This window comes from Culex quinquefasciatus, chromosome 3 (genome assembly GCF_015732765.1).
Source record: "Culex quinquefasciatus strain JHB chromosome 3, VPISU_Cqui_1.0_pri_paternal, whole genome shotgun sequence".
In the NCBI taxonomy this organism is placed as follows: Eukaryota; Metazoa; Arthropoda; class Insecta; order Diptera; family Culicidae; genus Culex; species Culex quinquefasciatus.
The window spans coordinates 157,087,910-157,106,261 of record NC_051863.1 but is presented as its reverse complement, the minus strand read 5'-3'; the positions used below and the strand labels follow the sequence as shown (position 1 = coordinate 157,106,261).

Below are 18,352 nucleotides of genomic sequence, written 5' to 3'. Positions count from 1 at the left end.
GTGCTGCTGGTGGTGTTGACGGCCAGCCTTTGTTCTTTTTTGCCTTCGTCTCTCGCTCGGTTTTCTTCAGCCTTCGATTGGAATGCAAAGTGAAAATTGAAACGTCAAACGACTTGGCGCGTTTGTTTTTTGATGGCGCTTGCTAATTTATTACATTTTTCGGGATTATTCTTCAAGTGAGTGCCTTACTAATGATCAAAAGAACATGTTGCCGGTAGTTGGAAGCAATTTCATATCTTAAGCGCCGTGAAAAAGTAAGCGAAAGTGAAAAGTTAATTTTGGCGATATTCATTAAGCGTTTGAGGGATTCTCGTGTGTGTCACTGTGTGTGCCAACAAAATGATGAGAAGTGGTCTCGCAAAATACAAATTATGATCAAAAGTGCATTAAATGTGATCTTTTGGCCAGTAAGTGGCATACATTTGCGTGCTTACTCGAGGCGGTGCTGTTGCTGGTAAGTTTATAGCCCAAATAGTATTTTTGGAGCTTTAATCGAGCATCAAACTCTCCATATGACGAAGATAGGTGTTTGATTGGAAAGGGTAGATTTCCCCTATTAGACTATGACAATAAAAAAAAACCCGCACTTTTGACAGTTTTCTGCATTTTTTGAAAAGGTCCAATAAGCTTTTGTCTTTCATATGTTTACAGGACCTATTAAAAAAAACTCTGGATTTGTTTGCAGAAATGTCAGTCTGCATATATTTCGCTTTGTTTGCGAGAATGCTGCAAGCAAGTTTGCGAGTGTCACACTGTCAAACACGAAAATTTATGAGTTGGCTTGTTTGTCATAATCTAATACCTCCTTTAAAGTTAGGGATATTCAAAAACACTCAAAACGCCCCCCTGGGCATAACTCAACCAATCGGGACGATTCTTGTTCCCAGTGATTTGTAAGAATGTCTAGATGGTCCTAAAATTTTGCAGAACTTGATTTGAACAAATCTGTAATTTTCTGCGACCGAAAACATCGTTCCAACTTTTTTTTAAACGACTGCCTCCGCGGAATTTTCGGCGAATTTTTTTTACACGCGAAAGTTGGAACGATGTTTTTGATCGCAAAAATTACAGATCGCAAAAATTACAGAAAATTACAGTTCTGCAAAGGTCTAGAATCATCTTGACATCCTAACAAATCACTGGAAAGAAGAATCATCGGAATTTTCGGCGAATTTTTTTTTACGCGCGAAAAAAAAAGTTGGAACGATGTTTTTGATCGCAAAAATTACAGATTTGATCAAATTAAGTTCTGCAAAGATCTAGAATCATCTTGACATCCTAACAAATCACTGGAAAGAAGAATCATCTTGATTGGTTGAGTTATGCCCGAGAACCATTGAGTTGAAGTTACCGTTCCAACTTTTTTGGAGCCTTGGGCGTTGGAATGTTAATACAGTCGAATGGAGGCGCATGGTGTTTTAGGTTGCATGCACATCTGGTGTTTTTTTTAGAAGGCCCAAAAAATAAAATTTTGAGTATTTTTGTATACCCCTGATTCAACGTGGTTTCAAAAACAACCAACAAGCCAAAATTATCGAGAAATTAAAAAGAGAGATGTGAGCCGGTAACATGGAGTTAAAGTTTCGCAACTGTCATGGTAAACTTCACAGAAGCTTGACAGACAATTTTGAAAGAAGTTGGTGAAAAAAGGGAAAATTATAGATAAAACCTTTGAGAATATAAAGGATTGCGTATGCAGTTTGTAAAATATAAACACAGTTAAAAATCATGGTAATATTACGTCTGGGAAGGGATACATTAATGTGTAATTTTACAGCTGAAAATGTGTAATTTTGCCACTTTGCTGGTGTAATGTCACTTTTTCATTCTCAACCTTCTAAAATGACACCTTCCAAATTTACACAATACCTTATTGTGAGTTGATTTCATATGATTTTAGATTCCCTATTTTTGATATTCAATAAACTGGTTATTATTGTTATTTTTTTTTGATTTTCTTCATGTAACGTCATGATTCGAAATCCGGACACTTAGTACCATATTATTTTTGTTATAGCTGGCAAAAAATCATGTAATAAGTTGGAAATGAAAAAAATTCATCAGGATTTAGTATAAACAGTCAGTTTTAAGAGAATGCATGCAAAATATGTCTTTTCCAACAATTTTTCATCAGAGTTTGAAAATTAAAATGACTTGTTGTGCTTTGAATCCCGGACACTGTTAAAACTGATTCGAAATCCGGACACTTTTGCTTCGAATTCCGGACACTCGATTTTGCTTATGAATCGCACAAATTTGGACTTAAATGTTAGTGAATTGCATTCTTTAGGTCTCAAATACGCTGTTAACATCAAAACAATCGATAGTTTTTATAAAAAATGGCTAGAATTTAAGAAAATCAAAAACATAAATTTCTGCTTTGCCTTCCCGGTGCTTCGGACGCCTATGAAATATTTCCGTTGAACTTTAAATGAAAGTTGATGTTAGAATTCATCAAATAACACAGTTTTGACATTCATAATTCGAACTTGTATCCAAATAATTGATAAAACAAGTTGAAGTGCCCGGGTTTCGAAGCGTCCGGGAATTCGAATCATGACGTTATGTAACCCTTTAAGTGGCTATATTAGTCTCGAGAACGGCGCATCTTATCCAGATTTTTAAGCGAAGATGGCGTTCGGATGATGAACGCCCGAAATGTCAAAATCACGCAGTGATACCAACATTACGAAAAAAGTGGGCCATGACATGACAGCCACATTTTTTTTCTAATGTTGGTACTACTGCGCGATTTTGACAATTCGGACGTTCACCATTCGAACGCCATCTTCGCTTAAAAACCTGGATTAAAATTTGTGTGATGTGATGTAACGTGTGATGTTTTTTTACAGCAATAAAGTAGTAATTTAGCTGCGTGTAAAAGGCCTGGCTGTAAACTAAATTTGGAATTATATTATGAAATTTTATGTCATATTGCACCCTGACATATATAGCTTTTGCATGCGATTTTACAATGGGATTTTTTGCTGTACAGACTTTCTAATACTGACAATGGTACGTCAGTACCGGGGAGAATTGCTCTAATGAAACGGAAAGTGATATTTTCTTTATTCATAAAAACGTAGTTGCAAAAAGCTCCACTAGAATTTTATTTTTAATCCTATCTAATCAAATTTGAAAAAAGTTACGCTGTTTATCGATAAATAATACTTTTACTTAAATATCTTAACTGAAAATTTGCAGTACGATCAGTTTGGTGCCAAAGTACGACATTCTTTCGCTCATCAATCGCTCATAGAATGAACTAAATGGTGATGCTGAAGATGAGAATAGCCGTGAAGATGATTGCTAGCATCTGCTGCCGATGAATGTCCTCGATGGTTCTGGTTCTGGTGATGATGGTGCACGATTGCGTGATGATACTGCTGGTTCAGCGATCGAGATTCTTCGAAGCCAGAATCGGCCGTCGCGGCAAATGACGTTCCCGTCGGAGCAGATGCTGCCGATGACGGCTGAGATTTGATACCGTTCTTGTCGGTTCGGCTAACCACGGGAACAAGCCTTGACGCCTTGGCGTTGGACGTCGCATCGTGCGGCTGCACCGGTTGGAATATGAAGGGCCATGCCTGCGGAACGGAAACGAATTTTTAGGAATAATTTTAGCGTTATTATTGTGTTGTTTGCATGCAATTTGTTCAGTTGCTTATGGGAAAGTGAAATAAAGATGAGCGCCCGGGCAATGCAAAGTGTTTCCTGTATTGCCAGGGTGCTGGCCTTATGAAATTCGATACTTTTCAAATTTTGAAAATCTATTCTGATCGCGAGCTAAGGAAAACACTTGGGCAGAATAAACAAACGAAGGGATCGTGTGGGGATCGTCGTTGTTGGCTGCTGCAATGTAGATGATTTACGATTGAAGTTGTCGCTCATAACTTTTTTTTAAGATATGAGAAAATATGCAAATGTTCATTTCAATTGAAGAATCATGCCTGATTAATTTGCTAATTTGACTATTTTTCAATTGATTGATTCGAATTCAACCTAAAAAGGGGAACAGCTGTTCTCAACCTTTTCTTGGCTTGGTACCCCTATTCGTGCTACTTAAGCTGCTGTTATCTCTTAGTCTTCGTTTAATTATGTTTATTTACAATCCAAACCATTGAAACTTTTTTTTTTAGGTAACTTAAATATTGATTTTTTTTTATTAAAACCAAGTTTCAAAGTTTTGACAATTCGAGCCAAACATTTCAGTAGGGCACAAAACCAAAACGTAAAAATTCGGGATCATTCCACTATTCCATTCATTAGTACAGTTCTTACATGCCTTCCAATAATCAGATTGATAGCAAACAATTTCTATTGAAAAAAATCAAAAACACACAAGGGCACATAACAATGTTCACTCCAAACCAAAAAAAAAAAGTTTAAATGTGCCCTTTGCTTTTTCGTTTTGAGAAGTGAACTTTCAAACATGCTTAACACTAATTCACTTCAAAACAAAGTTTGGTTTACTTTTCACCAAGGATTTGTGCAGAAAAATACTTCGTCGAAATGCAATATTTAATACGGTCCCGCGGCTGCTGTTCAGTACACTTTTAAAGAATTTTTATGTTTCACATACCTTATCTACACCATTCAATCACTAAACTTCACCAATTATCAAAATTTCCACTAAACTCCTCATTATTTAGAACTAAACAAAAGGGCCCATAAACATCATTCAAAACAACAATCGGGTGACTGCGCTTTAGTGCCCTTTCAGTTCTCTTCGAAATTGCATTTAGAAAGGGCCCATTATGAACAACAGTTGGAAAGTTCCCAAGTAACATTTTTAAACCAACTAGCCCCCACCAAGTTTTATTGAGGTTTTATTGTAGCACCTTGATTGCTTAATAGTTTTATTTGGGCATTCACTGCAACCAACAAGCAAGAGCTAATTAATAGGTTCTAACAGGGTTTTAAGCCTCGGACATAAAACCGGGTGGAAATAATAGCCGACTGGCTTTCAATAAAGTTTTAAAATAGAGGCTTGAAAACCAGATGGCAATGTCATGCCAAACGGTTTTATCGCATGCTTTGTTAAAACCTAGGGTGTTGTAGCTGTCAAGTGCCATTAGGCATGTAAAAAGCTCACTTAAAACCATAAGCTCCTAAAAGAGCATTTATCGCGACCAAATTGCAGTGCATTAATATGGCGCTAAACGCGTGCTCTGATTGAATATGATTGACCGCCATCCTGATTGAAAAAATTGAAAACTCAAAAATTTGATTTAAATTTGATGAAAACACACATTTATGCTTAATTTCTGGTATGATTAATATAGCGATAGATGTTTAAAAATATTATGAACATTTTTTTCAAAGAATTGCAATAATAGTAGTTTATGCAACAAGTTGCAAAAATAGGATTTTTTCAGCACGAGTCGTACATTTATCCAACGAGGTTCACCGAGTTGGATAAATACGAAGAGTGCTGAAAAAATCAAGTTTTGCAACGAGTTCCATACAACATTTTTTGCAATTCCAAAAAACACACACTGAGTGAAATTTTATGTCAAATTTACATGTATTTTGTCAATAAATCGTTTGAATCAAAAAAATGTTGAAAAGTGTTATTTTTCAAAACAAGTGCTGAAAAGTTCAACTTTTCAGCACCCATTTGAGTGCTGAAAAGTAGAACTTTTCAGCATTTATTTTGAAAACTGTTGCTATTAGATTCTGTTATTTTTGGTACAGAAAGGTAGGCTATTTCGTCGTTCAAGAATGACAGGAAAAGTAAGTAGTTTCACGAAGGAATTGCAAAAAATACTTTTTTAACATTAAACACTATGATTACAAAATATTGATTTTTGATGAAACGAGTTTAATTTTTTGGCTCTATCTCCCCTACATTTATCAATAAAATTTCAACCGCAGCTGAATTTGAGCCACCAATTGCGAGACATACGCTTTCCAATTATTTGGATTACCTCTAATATCTATTATTTATCATCGCCATTTTTGACAACCATCTCCATAATTTCATTTGGCAAGACGAAGACTTAATTTTGCCAAAATAAAAACTATTTGGCATAAGACGTTTGAAGACGTATGCAATGTCATTTTTCCATAACTCATGACTAGGTTTTAACAAAGGTTTTATCAAGGCTTTGAGGATGTTGTTAGGATTCAGTTGTAAAGTCTTGAACTCCTATGTAGGTTTTATAAATAGGCCGTAACAACCTTTTGCGGAGGTTCTTTTGGGTTTTAAGTGGGGTTTATCAAGGTTCTGGGGAGTTTGTTGCGACTAAGGGGCTTTAATGTTGGTTTTGGCTGATAGGTTTTATAGCGGTTGTGAGAGCTTTGAAAAATCCTAAAATGTTACTTGGGTTAAATTGGCCCAATAACGAGATTTTATTAAATTATGAGTAACAACAAAAAAAATCGCGGTTTTTGGTTTTGTGCCCTAATGAAATGTTTGGCTCGAATTTACTGATTGTTTTTGTTGCAAACATTGAATCGGCAAGGCTTGTTTCTAGAGTTTTTTGAAAACATGTACTGGGGTAGGTCAAACTATGCTCATCAATTGTTTTGAATATTTTGCTTTTCGAAAAAAGTTGAGTTCAAAATTGTTATTTAAATGTTCAGACAATTTACGAACTTAGATTTTAACCGAATTCGGTAAAGTTCGATAATCTTAAAATCATGTACACACAAAAAAATATTTCCGAATGTTACATCATTTATGATGTAACACTTTTGCACGTCGTTAAACATTTAAATTTAAATACAATTTGATGTAAATTTGCTACAAAATATACATAAAAACATGATTTTAAGTGTCGTCGAATCTCAAGTTTACATCAACTGAGTTTACATGAATCTATAATATTCAAGCGTGTGGTCATTTCGTTTCTTATATCAAAAATTTAGAATAAAAGTGAAAATTTAATCAACAATGTCAATTGTAAAATAATTATTTAAAAAAAATTGGTTTACAATTGCAAAATCTAATTTAATATAAAATTAAATCTACTAAACATTCCAATCTAATTTCTATTTTTTTTTTTAAATTTAATTTTTAAAACTTTACCATATTCAATTTTTGATATGTTTTAATGGAGTGCAAACATATGATGAATAGTGTTTGACGGACGAATTGCTTTTGGAATCGCTATGATTTTTTTTAAATAGAGGTTTTTTTAACTGTAAAAAAATGTTTTTTTTTCTCTCTGGACAGGGTTTAGTTTTTAAAGTTTTAGTAAGTAGTTTCACGACGGAATTACAAAAAAAAACATGTTTCTACAATTTGTCAGATATCATGTAATTTTAACGCAGCTCCAAAGCAAAAAAAAACTTCATTTCTATTTGAAAATTGTTATAGGGTAAACATACCTACATAATAATCGAAATGAGTTTGTTTCTTTAGTCATAAAATACCAACGGCAATATGCAATATCTCTCACTTGATATTGAAAACTTCTTTCAAAAGCTTTTGTTCTCGACCCTGTGCTGAAATGGCCCAGATATGCTTCTAAAAATACTCACAACGATCGACATTTGTGTCTGATCAGCTCAACAACGGGAACCCCAACACGGAATTCTCGCGATCCCGCGAAGCACTCTAGCCGCGAGGACAGCTTCCAGGTGGATCGGATCAAACCGTCCAGGCGTCATAAAATGCTCTGCGGCTTTTCTTCACAAACTAAGTGGATGTTTATCTCGAATCATTAGAGGTTCACGGCTTCGGAAAATCGAGAGAAAGTGTGAACAAATCGGAAAGAGAGTCCCATTTTGATGGGTGACACTTTGAGTGAAAGCCACTTCTAATTGCCTCTTCCGGCTGTGCTCCATCTCCTCCAAAGTTGACGGATGTCTTTCTGGTCTTTTATGATTCTTTTTTTTTCTCTGCCCATAGTGATGATGGGTGTACTAATCTGGGCTTTGAAGGGATAAAATGGCATAAATCTGTGCGGTAGGTTTATTGCTTTATGGGTCGTTTCCGAGAGCAATAAACGATTTAGGACCACCATTCTGATCGTTACAACAATTATTAGTATTGTTCACATCAACAATCCGAGGAAAACTCAAACCGAGTTGGGATTGTTTAGAGATTCTACAAAGAGACGCGTAAACAAACACTTTGAACACGTAAACAAATCATTTGTAAGCCGTTGTGACCATCCGGCGGTGAAGTGGCCATGCTTGCCAGTCGTGGTAACGATTTGAGTTTTAAATTAGAATTTAATATATTAAAATATAAAAAAGTCACTTACCGTTTTTGCCGGCTGGCCCAGGTTGGTGGAAATATTCTCCACCGATTGGCCGTCCAGGGTAGCGGCCAGATAGCTGATGTAATTTTTCGCTAGTCGCAGAGTGTCCAACTTTGAGAGTTTTGTGTCTGCGGGGACCCACGGGATGTTTCGCTTCAGGTTGAAAAATGCCTTTGACAGGACGCGCATTCGGGCTCGTTCCCGGGCGTTGGCCGCGTTCCGCTGGATGGGGGTGTCGGATTTGTCGTCTGGTGGTAGGAATGTAAAAAAAGTGCTGTTAATAAATTTACAGTATTTAATATGTGGAGTTTTTTTTTTGAAAAGGTTAAATAAACCAAATTTCCAGTTTTAGCTTTTTGGGTGTTTTTGAAACCGTCTTGGGTCAGGGATATTAAAAAACACCCAAAAAGCAAAAACTGAAAATTTGGTTTTTGGACCCTTTCAAAAAAAAAAAAAAAAAAAACTCCAGATATCTACTATAAAATAGTAATTAATTTGCAAGTTAAACTTATTTGAATTAGAATATTTTTGCTCTGCTAACAAAAGAAATTTGCTTTTGAAATTGCATTTTTTTTTCAAAGATTCCGTTCTCGGGCTACATTGCAAGCTAGGACAAAAATTCCAAGAATAAAACTAAATTTCAAATTTTGAGCTCAATTTTTAAAAATTTAAAGCAAACAGTATCACAAAATGCTACCACATTATTACAGTTGTGCTACACTGTTAAAAAATCAATAAACCTTAAATTCTGCTGTTTTAAGCCTTTTCCGATCTGTGTAATTGTAAGGCCGTTGCAAATATTTTTCAGGCAAAAAAAGGTAATTACAAGCCTAGGTTTCAACATTTGGATGAAAAAAGTGTTTTAAAATGCTTTTTACAGGCGTACAGTTGCTTTCCAATCATTAATTTTGAAAATATCGAGGCATTGACGGAATTATTTTTCCCCCAAAAAATTTTTTTTTTTGTGGGACTGTACATTGGTATTTTATGAAAATTGAAAATGTTTTCAAAGGAGTTCAAACATGCTTAATATGATTATAAACGTGGGAAAACACAGTGGGAGAGTAAACAAAAAAAAAATCTTTTCAAACATGCGAATTTAAATAAACACAAAGCAGAATTTTAAAGTTGAATGAACTGTTGCATTTCATAAACACTCACAGTTTTTGCGTTGGAAATTACTTGTTTTAAATTCCGGGATTTGTTTTTACGTAAAATCTACCATTACTAAGGCTGCTGTTGGCAAAATATCAATAATTTAGTTAGCAAAATTTGTAGGCTTTTTAGAAAAAATATTGTATGTTAAATTTGATAAATAGTTGCAATTTTTGCGGGATACTACTTTTAAACGACATTTTGAGTGCAATCAGCTAAAAACTACTGAAAATACATTGCCCTGAGTTTTTAATCATTTTTAACATGTTCAAGTTCATTTAATAGTAGTTTATAAAACACGTTGCAAAAAGAAGATTTTTCAGCACGAGTCGTACATTTATCCATCGAGGTTTACCGATTACCGGATAAATACGACGAGTGCTGAAAAAAATCAAGTTTTGCAACGAGTTGCTAACAGAACGATTCCATACCAAATCGGTTGTACCCGACCTTCTCCGATATCAATGAAACCTGGTACACATGTTATCCTAGGCTTATATAAGCCATTTTTGTGTATATGGAACCAATTGCACTCGAGAATGATATTTAAGAAGGGCGTAAGTTTTTGAAATAATTTTGTTTTTTGTAATTTAAATATTGCTGTATCACAAAGCCGTTGCATCTTATTGAAAAGTGACGGACCTTCTAAAAAACACTGGAAGAAAAAAGAAACGCCACTTCAATGACATGTTTAGATCTTTCAATTTAAAAATCAAATTTAATGGTGAGCCCACGATTTTTTTCGTTCAATTTTTTTTCTGAAAATATCCGAAGGTGTTACACAAATTTCCCACAAAAAATGCAGGATGGAGCAATCTCAAAAATATTTTATCGTCTCGTCCTTCGACCACATTTCAATTTACCTTGTTTTATCATTTATGTAAGCTAATTTACTATCCAGGTTACTACCATCCAACTAATCACACTGAAAAAATATCCTGTTTTCAGTAATCAGCAACATCACCAAATTTGATTTTTCGATCATTAAACTGAATTTGAAAATATCTAAGTAGTTATGCTGTTAAAAATAACCGGAATTGCGTTGGATAACATGATTAAGGTCAATTTAGCATATATTGAGACATCTCCAGGGTACCGAAACATTCTCGATATCTCGACGGGATATAATTATTTAAAAATACAATAATGAATTCGACTGTACAGGTTCAATGAAAATTTTAAATGATTTTACTGACTTCGAAAATAACAAAAATATTTCTAACCTAATTTTATCATTCTGAAGTAAAAATGTAACAAAATGGTCAATATTACAATTTTAAAAATATCTCAAAACTAAAATTACATTTTTTTCAAAGGTATTCGTGTGTTCCGATCTGTTGTCTCACAAATTTTTTTTTAAAGCAAAAAACAAAAGAAACAATTGAAATAAAAATAAAATCCTTACTAAACAATTTTCGCCGCAGTAAATGAAAATTTATTGATAATCAAATCATCAAAACAATGTTTATGCATTTCAATTACACTCAACGATCGTTAAAAAGATCTACTTGACTCACCGTTCGAATCCAGCTCATCGTCAAATCCATCCTCAATTAAATCCAAATTGGGTGATTTACTGCGTTTTCTTTTCGGCATTTTTAACTCGTTTCGATCGCAAATTATTGTGTAAATATTCGTTTTATAACTGTGTCACAATTCACACTCGTTGCAATGTATCACCATCACACACTTCAGCAACTAACACCGTTTTCGTAATGTCCGACTGATTCGCGCAAGTCACTTATCCGTAAAGTGTGTTTGTCAAAGGACACGGCTCGGTTAATACTGAATGGATGCGATTTTCTTGAGACCAATTTTCCCTGCGGTTGTGCCTGTCTAGGAAATCTCCACTCAACTTTGTGTGAGACTGAGAGTGAGTTGTTTGTTTTAGCTCATCTTCGTTTTGTTTCCCACATGAATTTGAAGAGGGAAATATCACAACCAGCTTAAGTCAAGGTGGTTCTTGGCGAAAAAATAAATCAATTTAATCAAAACAAAAAAAGTTATTTGAAACACTTTAAAAATTACTTGCGCGGTGTTAAAAAATATATATTTTTTTTTCATTTATTTATTTTTTAAATTGCACAGGACCACCTCAATATCTCATGCGCAGCATATGCGCAATGCGTTTTTGGGTTTTAATTTGTGGGCGGAGTCAAATGTAGTCTCTTGCTTCTCCTGTTGGCTGCGTTGTTTGACCAATCATGAACCTCAGTGCCTTAGTTTAAAGTTTAGAGCTTTTCATGTCCGGAAATATTTCTGTATGATTCTGTAATTAATTATTTAAACAGTCATCCCTCATATTCGGAACAGTTTCCAGATCGGCCAATGTTTCAAAAATCATAGAAATTGAACTTAATGACTCGCTTTTACCTTCATTTCAAGCTTTTCTTGCGATCTTTCGAATGCTGTATCAGACAACTTAAATTTTTAACTTTTATAACAAGTTTTTTGAGAAACACTTTGACCCTTGAAATCCACAAATTTGGAACAGTTTTTTCTTACGGATGTTAACAAACTTTTGATCTCTCCAGGAGTACATATTTTCTACAAAATAATGACTTCACACACTGGAACCAACGAAACTCAAGCTTAGTAATGTTTTAGTAGTGGTCTGATATCTATTCTTGTGAAAATATCAGTTAAATTCAGGTGTTCACAATTGTGGGAGGCACAATAACATCACACAATTATGAAACGGGCCGTTTGGAGGCAGTTTTTTCTTGCTCTGAATGAAATAGTCTTGAGATGCAGTTTTTTGTTTGTGAAATAGCAAGTGTCCTAAAATAGTAGGGTTGACAGAAAAGATGCCTGCATGCTTTTGAGAAATTATCACAAAAGTGGTTTTGATAGATTTTGTTTTTTTTTGTAACTTTAATGATTGACACACGGGCAAAAAACACGCATTTTTCATTTTATCACTTTTAATATGAAATTCTAATTACAAATTTGAGTTACTGAATACATTTTCAAAATACTTCATCACCGCCATTTTGAATTTAAAATCTCCAAATCACTTTAGAGCATTTTTGGGGTTAGGTTATATTTGAGCTCAACTTTTTGGCAAAAATGACAAAAAAAAAGCGAATTTGAAAAAATCCCAAGGACTAGGATGAACCAAAGACCGCACATTCAAGGGGATAAATGTCAATCCAGCCCATCCGTGTAATCCTCTGCGGCTTAACCCTCAGTCAACGAAGTCGCGTGTCTTCCTAAGCCGTCGCTGCCACCAAATTAAGACAAATTGGTGTGTAATTTATTATGTTGTTCTTTCTTTCACAATGTCTTTTTCCAACAAACTCCGCCTCGACTGACTCAGTGAAAGCACTTTTGAGAAGAATCCTTCACCGTTTGAATTCGAGGAGGGTCTCCAATTACCATATTGACTGCACTTGAAAAGTGTCCACGAAGCAGTGACATGACCTTTCTCCTTTCATTTGTTTTTCTTTTCTTCGTCGCCCTCGCTCTAGAGAGCTCGGAACCCGGAATCAAATTTCACAAATTTGTGGTTAATCTGTTCTCACTTTCGAGTAGCTCGTAAGCGATTGCCATAAATTTGGATTGCGGGAATTTCGCCGAAGCTGCGCAATAAATTTTTAAAGGACGTCAATTTCTCAAATTTTCTGGATTAACAAGAAGCAGTTAACACGGATTTGACTTGGTATTCAGAGTAGGGTTGGTAGTAAATCTTTATTTATAGATGCCCAGGATTCGTTCGCCCTTGGGATCGAACGGACTGCGCAGGTGACACTCGGCATCGTACATCCTGCCCATGACCTCGACCTGGTAGCGACCGCTTCGGATAAACTCGTTCGTCACGTAATCACCGTCCGGCCGGGTCACGTAAGCTTGACCGATCGGCTTCTGCAGGGTGTATCCGTACTCGCCACGTCGCATGTGTCCGATGATTTCGCCGTTGCGGTAGACCGCCTCCAGCCCCCAGATTGGCACCTGTTGGATGTGATCGTCGGTCAAGTCTGTAGTTTTTTAGTTCATTGATCAATTACCTGATCCCTTAACGTGAAGAACACCAGCTTCTTGTTGATTCCATTCTCCAGCTGCCGGTCGACGACCGCCTTTCCCTGGTAGTCGCCCTTCTTTCTGCACGTGAATCCAAGGTTGGCCTCCACCGGGGTATCGTCCGCCCGCAGGTCATTACCCCAAAGGTGATAACCCTTTTCGCTGCTCAGCGAGTACAACGCGCGGTAACCAGCGTTCCTAAGTCCATCCTTGTATCCAGCCTTCATCAACGCGTTGTACACATCGTTGCAGCTCTCTTCCGGAATGTGCAACTCGTACCCGAGCTCTCCTACGAAACTAACTCGCAACACACGGACGTTACACGAGTAGAACGGATTGATCTTCAAGCTCAACACGGCGTTCGAGTTCGGCGGGAGTTGCTCCTCATCGCTCAGATCGAAATCGGTGATCTTCTGCAGGATCTCTCTACTCTTTGGTCCCTGGATCGAAAGCACCCCCAACTCTTCCGTTTGATCAGTAACAACTGCTCGCAGCGCCTTCTCCTGGATCGTAGCAAGCAGGTGCGACTTGGTGTGATAGGCCGAGGCTCCACCCGCAACGATGTAGTACCCGCGACCCTGTACAAAAAGATTCATTACATACACATTCCCCCATTCCCAATGATCCGCCACCAACCTTGAAGATAGGATCGTGCAGTTCACCCTGTCCGGACTCCACAATACTAACTGTAACATCAGCTTCCACACCGCCTCGCTTGTTCAGGGCGCAAGTGTAGACGGTTCTTAAAATAGGAGGTGTTAGATCTGCGTTCGAATCCCCATCAAAAGAACCAACCCAACACTTACTTGCCCTTTGGTTTGTTCGTGTCCGCGGTAAAGATCCAGTCGGCCGCTTCCTTTGCCTGGCTTCCGGTCAGGAACAGCTTGCAGAAGTAGCTCAGATTAAACAGGACCGCTTCCTGGCGACAGGTGTGCGCTTCTTCGCCGATCTACGGGGTGTCAAGACGTTGGAAGATCATTTAGTCGTCAACGGTGAGAAGCTCTTACCAGATCGTGATGCTCGGGAAAGCCAAACGTGTAGTCCTTTTGCAGCGCTTCCTCGTAGTTTGTGTTGGTGTTCTTCGGGTAGTCGTAGTAGCCGTACCAATCGTACGGTTGTACCACAACGGTGTCCTCCGGCAGGAAGTATCCGGGACGTTCCCAGCCGTGCCGTTCCTCCATCACGGCACCGTGCTGGATCATTTGCTGTGAATCGTAATAGAGTGAAGTTATCATCTGTGTAGAAACATAATTGATCTTGATCCACCTTGTGGAAGGGATCCACGGTAAAGTTTCTTCCGGCAAGCGCCTCATCATGCGGAAACACAATGCTGTAGTTCTTGGCGTACGCTTCGTGACTCCTCTCGGTAGCCCAGTTGAGCGCCTTCTTCTGTTTAGGGCTGAATCGTCGGATGTCGTATGCAAACATGTGCAGATCGGGACGATCGTGGATGATCCACTTGGCAAGCTGCTCAGCACAGCCCGCGCCAAGCATCATCCCGGCAGAATTGAAGCCACAGTTGTGGAACAGTCCGTTAATGATCGGATCGGGCCCCATCAACGGTTTGTGATCCGGCGTGAACGACTCCGGACCGCAGATCGTACTCTTGATGCCGGCTTTGCCGAATTCCGGACATATCTTCACCGCACCCTGAATGTGCGTGTCGAACACGGAATAATCCAGGTCGTACAGACCAAAGTGGAAATCTCCAGGAACACGATCGAGCAGAATCGGGTTGTTCTCGTATCCTCCCATGCAGATTGATTTGCCTTGGATACGGAAGTAGATGCTGGAGTCATGATCGCGGATGTTTGGCATCATCTGGTTTATGCCGTCCATGGTTTCCGATACCACGTAAGCATGCTTCATCGGAATCAGTGGCAGATGAATGCCCAAGGGTTCAATGAGATCTCGTCCCCAAACACCCATCGCATTAACCACCGTATTCGTACGAAGCATTCCCTTGTTGGTAACAACTCCTCGCACATCCCGAACTCCGAGCAGATTCTCTCCCGTTACGATCTCACTGACCGAGCAGTCCTCGACGATCATTCCGCCGTTTGCAACGGAAGCCTTTGTCAATGCGGTACACATCATGGCCGGATCAACCACTCCGTCTCCAGGAGAATACAGAGCTCCAGTGAATCCTGCTGGATCCAGCAGTGGAAATACTTCCTGCGCCTCTTCCGGAGTCAGGATGTGGCTTTCAATGCCGAAACACTTGCCCAGTGTTGCCAGTCGCTTGTACTCGTTGAGCCGTTCGTCGGAATGCGATATAAACAGTCCTCCGTTGTTGATCCATCCGGAATTGTGATCGGTTTCTTCTTCCAACCTCATCAGTAGATTACGAGTCGATGCCAGCAGCTTGATCTCGACATCGTTGGGCCGCAGACGCCACACCAGCCCCGCCGTATGCCATGTGGTTCCAGCGGTTAGCTTGTTCTTCTCAAGCAGAACAGCCCGAATACCGCGCTTCGTCAGCTGATACAACGTATTACATCCAGCGGATCCTCCACCTGTATGGGAGAAAAACATCACAAACAAGTCATTAAGATGAGCCGAACCGGTCGGTCAACAACATCTTCGTAACGGTCCAAGGGTTGTTTGCAAACAAAGTCCGGACCTGGAACCGATAAGGAGTTTGACCTTTTCAGAGGGGTATTGGCGTCAGCTATTGATAAGTTAGCCTCGATCGCTGAACTAATCTGCGTTCGGCAAAGTTCGCTAAGGTTATCGAAAGGGAAACTGCTTGCCCGATCCAGTATGACTCTTTAGCGAGGATCGCTGGTGGTAAGTTTGAATGTTTTTTGATGAATCTAGTTACATAAGGTCCTTAAAAGCCCAATACTAACCAATAATGACGACATCAGCACTTTCCGGAAGTGTCGATTCCGAGGACAAACTTCTTCTGGATAATCCCTGTCCGATCCTGGTCACTGATGGTACTCCTTGGCCGGCGATCTGCTCTTTGAACTTGGTGAAGCTGCGTTTGCCTAGTCGGAACATTATTACCACCAGACTACACCTTGTATATTTTTAAATTCGCAACCGCTCTGGACAACGTTTAATTTCAAACTGATTTGCTCGATCCAGTACCGCTTCATTGTAAACGTTTTCCCTTGATCTTCGGGAGAACAACGACGACGACGGCATGATAAGCTTCGCGAACTCGTTAGTGGCCGACCGCGGGAGCTGATACGGTCAGTGTTCAGTGTTAATGTTGTCCGACAGGATTGGCGAAATCGCTGTATGAGTGGTGTAGAACAACCAACCTTTGGTCATTGATAAGGGCTAGGTGGCGTTGAATTTATGCAAATCAGTGCTGCAAGTATGCTGTTTTGCAAGGAGTGTCACGTGTTTTGATTAATTTAACGTGTTGTTTGTTGTGATTTTTGAAACTTTATTTGGACAAGGACTGATGTTTGATTTACGTAGAATCTAAAAAATAAGGAAATGTGCTACAGTCCAGACTCGATTATATAAATTTCACTTCGGATAATCGAATCATGAAAAACAAATTTTTCGTTGCCTAATCTTTGATTGTCGAGCTTAAATATGACTCGTAAACTACGCTAAAATGTTTTAGAATTTTTAAATCCAAGATGGCGGCGATGCAATATAGAAAAAATGCATTTTATTTTCTAATAGGCAGTCAACAACTCAAATTTGATTAAAATGGGTTTCGTGATTAGATTATCCGAAGTCCCATACATACCTTCGGATAATCGAACTTCGAATAGTCGAAACTTTGGATAATCAAGGCTTTGGATAATCGAGTCTAGACTGAGACTGTATTATATTTTTTTGTTAAATATATTTCTTGGTAATTGGTAATCTTTTTTGTAGTTTTATAAAATTAGCTTTTGTGATTTTTTTAATGTGATTAGTTTAAGCATTCTCCAAACTGCTTCTTTGATTCAAATCTGCCTGTTGAGTTTCTGCAGCATTTTCATGCGACGATTCCTTAGCGGTTTCTATGTAAGATCGTACTTCAGCCTAAAACAATGAAATTATTTAGCAAAACAAAATTTGTTCAGCTTGTGTAAAATTCCACATTACCGCAGGCTCATAATAATTAACTCCATCCTGAGGGTTTCCGAAGGCCACTCCGAGAATGACCATTAGAACCATGAATATCATTGTCTGGTGATAAATTAGAGAATTGTTTTTTTTAAACGTTGTTACGTATACTTTCAGTTGCATTAACCATAACTAAACATAACTTTACGTTGTTAAAAAAGTAATTCAAGTTCAAGAAAAACATGAAAAAATCCATAAAACAAATCACTGCTGACACATCCATTTAAAAAACTAATTATGTTTTTTTTGTTTCAATCCAAGTTACCTACCAATTTCATAATAAGCTTTTCCTTTGCTTTCCACTTCTGGAGTTTTTTTTTAAAAGGACCAATAAACCAAATTTTCAATTTTTGCTTTTTGGGTGTTTTTGAAACCGCCTCGAGTCAGGGATACTAAAAACACCCAAAAAGCAAAAACTGAAAATTTGGTTTATTGGTCCTTTTCAAAAAAAACTCCAGACTTTTAACCTATCAGAACCTTTTGCTTCAACTCTAGAAATGTAACTGTAACTAACAAGTTTTGCAGCATCCCAGTTGTATTTAAACCTGGTGTCCTCATCAGTTGCAATAACTGAACGGTGAAATTTATTATAGCGCAACGATGCAGCTTAATTAAAATATTGATAGAATAAGTTGGAGATGTTGATAGTGCAAGTATTGAAACTACCATATTAACCCTTTACTGCCGTATATGCCTTTTTTGAAGATCATTTTAAGAATGTTTTGTTAAGAAATACTTTACTTATCTTGTTCTACGTCCTAAAGTTAGCTAAAAAAAATGAAAATGCATGGAGTTATGATATGTGATTTTTTCAATGAAATTGCTGCATTAACCCTCTACTGCCTAAATTTTTTTTCGAAAGTTTTTATTTTTCTCTTGTTCAG

The 18,352-nt window shown here is 37.8% G+C and overlaps 2 protein-coding genes across 2 annotated transcripts; both read right to left on the bottom strand.

The window, feature by feature from the left end:
- Nucleotides 1-3,126: 3,126 nt before the first annotated feature.
- Nucleotides 3,127-11,137, bottom strand: LOC6050483 (neurogenic differentiation factor 1). The gene is made up of 3 exons (XM_001867051.2): nt 10,886-11,137; nt 8,217-8,461; nt 3,127-3,587 (listed from the first exon to the last, which is right to left on the bottom strand). The coding sequence occupies exons 1-3, from the start codon at nt 10,962-10,964 to the stop codon at nt 3,246-3,248; spliced, it is 666 nt and encodes a 221-aa protein (XP_001867086.1). The 5' UTR covers nt 10,965-11,137; the 3' UTR covers nt 3,127-3,245.
- Nucleotides 11,138-13,020: 1,883 nt separating this feature from the next.
- LOC6050482 (sarcosine dehydrogenase, mitochondrial) lies at nt 13,021-16,475 on the bottom strand. The gene is made up of 7 exons (XM_001867050.2): nt 16,241-16,475; nt 14,655-15,904; nt 14,396-14,593; nt 14,195-14,337; nt 14,025-14,130; nt 13,376-13,966; nt 13,021-13,319 (listed from the first exon to the last, which is right to left on the bottom strand). The coding sequence occupies exons 1-7, from the start codon at nt 16,392-16,394 to the stop codon at nt 13,059-13,061; spliced, it is 2,703 nt and encodes a 900-aa protein (XP_001867085.2). The 5' UTR covers nt 16,395-16,475; the 3' UTR covers nt 13,021-13,058.
- Nucleotides 16,476-18,352: the final 1,877 nt, after the last annotated feature.

Bases quoted from the DNA above. Each gene is read 5' to 3' on its own strand.
- LOC6050483 (XM_001867051.2), bottom strand. From the start codon at position 10,964: ATGCCGAAAAGAAAACGCAGTAAATCACCCAATTTGGATTTAATTGAG. The intron at 8,462-10,885 runs GTGAGTCAAGTA...TCCTACCACCAG, and splicing joins CGATGAGCTGGATTCGAACG to ACGACAAATCCGACACCCCC. The intron at 3,588-8,216 runs GTAAGTGACTTT...TCCGTTCCGCAG, and splicing joins TGGGCCAGCCGGCAAAAACG to GCATGGCCCTTCATATTCCA.
- LOC6050482 (XM_001867050.2), bottom strand. From the start codon at position 16,394: ATGTTCCGACTAGGCAAACGCAGCTTCACCAAGTTCAAAGAGCAGATC. The intron at 15,905-16,240 runs GTTAGTATTGGG...TCTCCCATACAG, and splicing joins TGCTGATGTCGTCATTATTG to GTGGAGGATCCGCTGGATGT. The intron at 13,967-14,024 runs GTTGGTGGCGGA...CTTTTTGTACAG, and splicing joins TGCACGATCCTATCTTCAAG to GGTCGCGGGTACTACATCGT.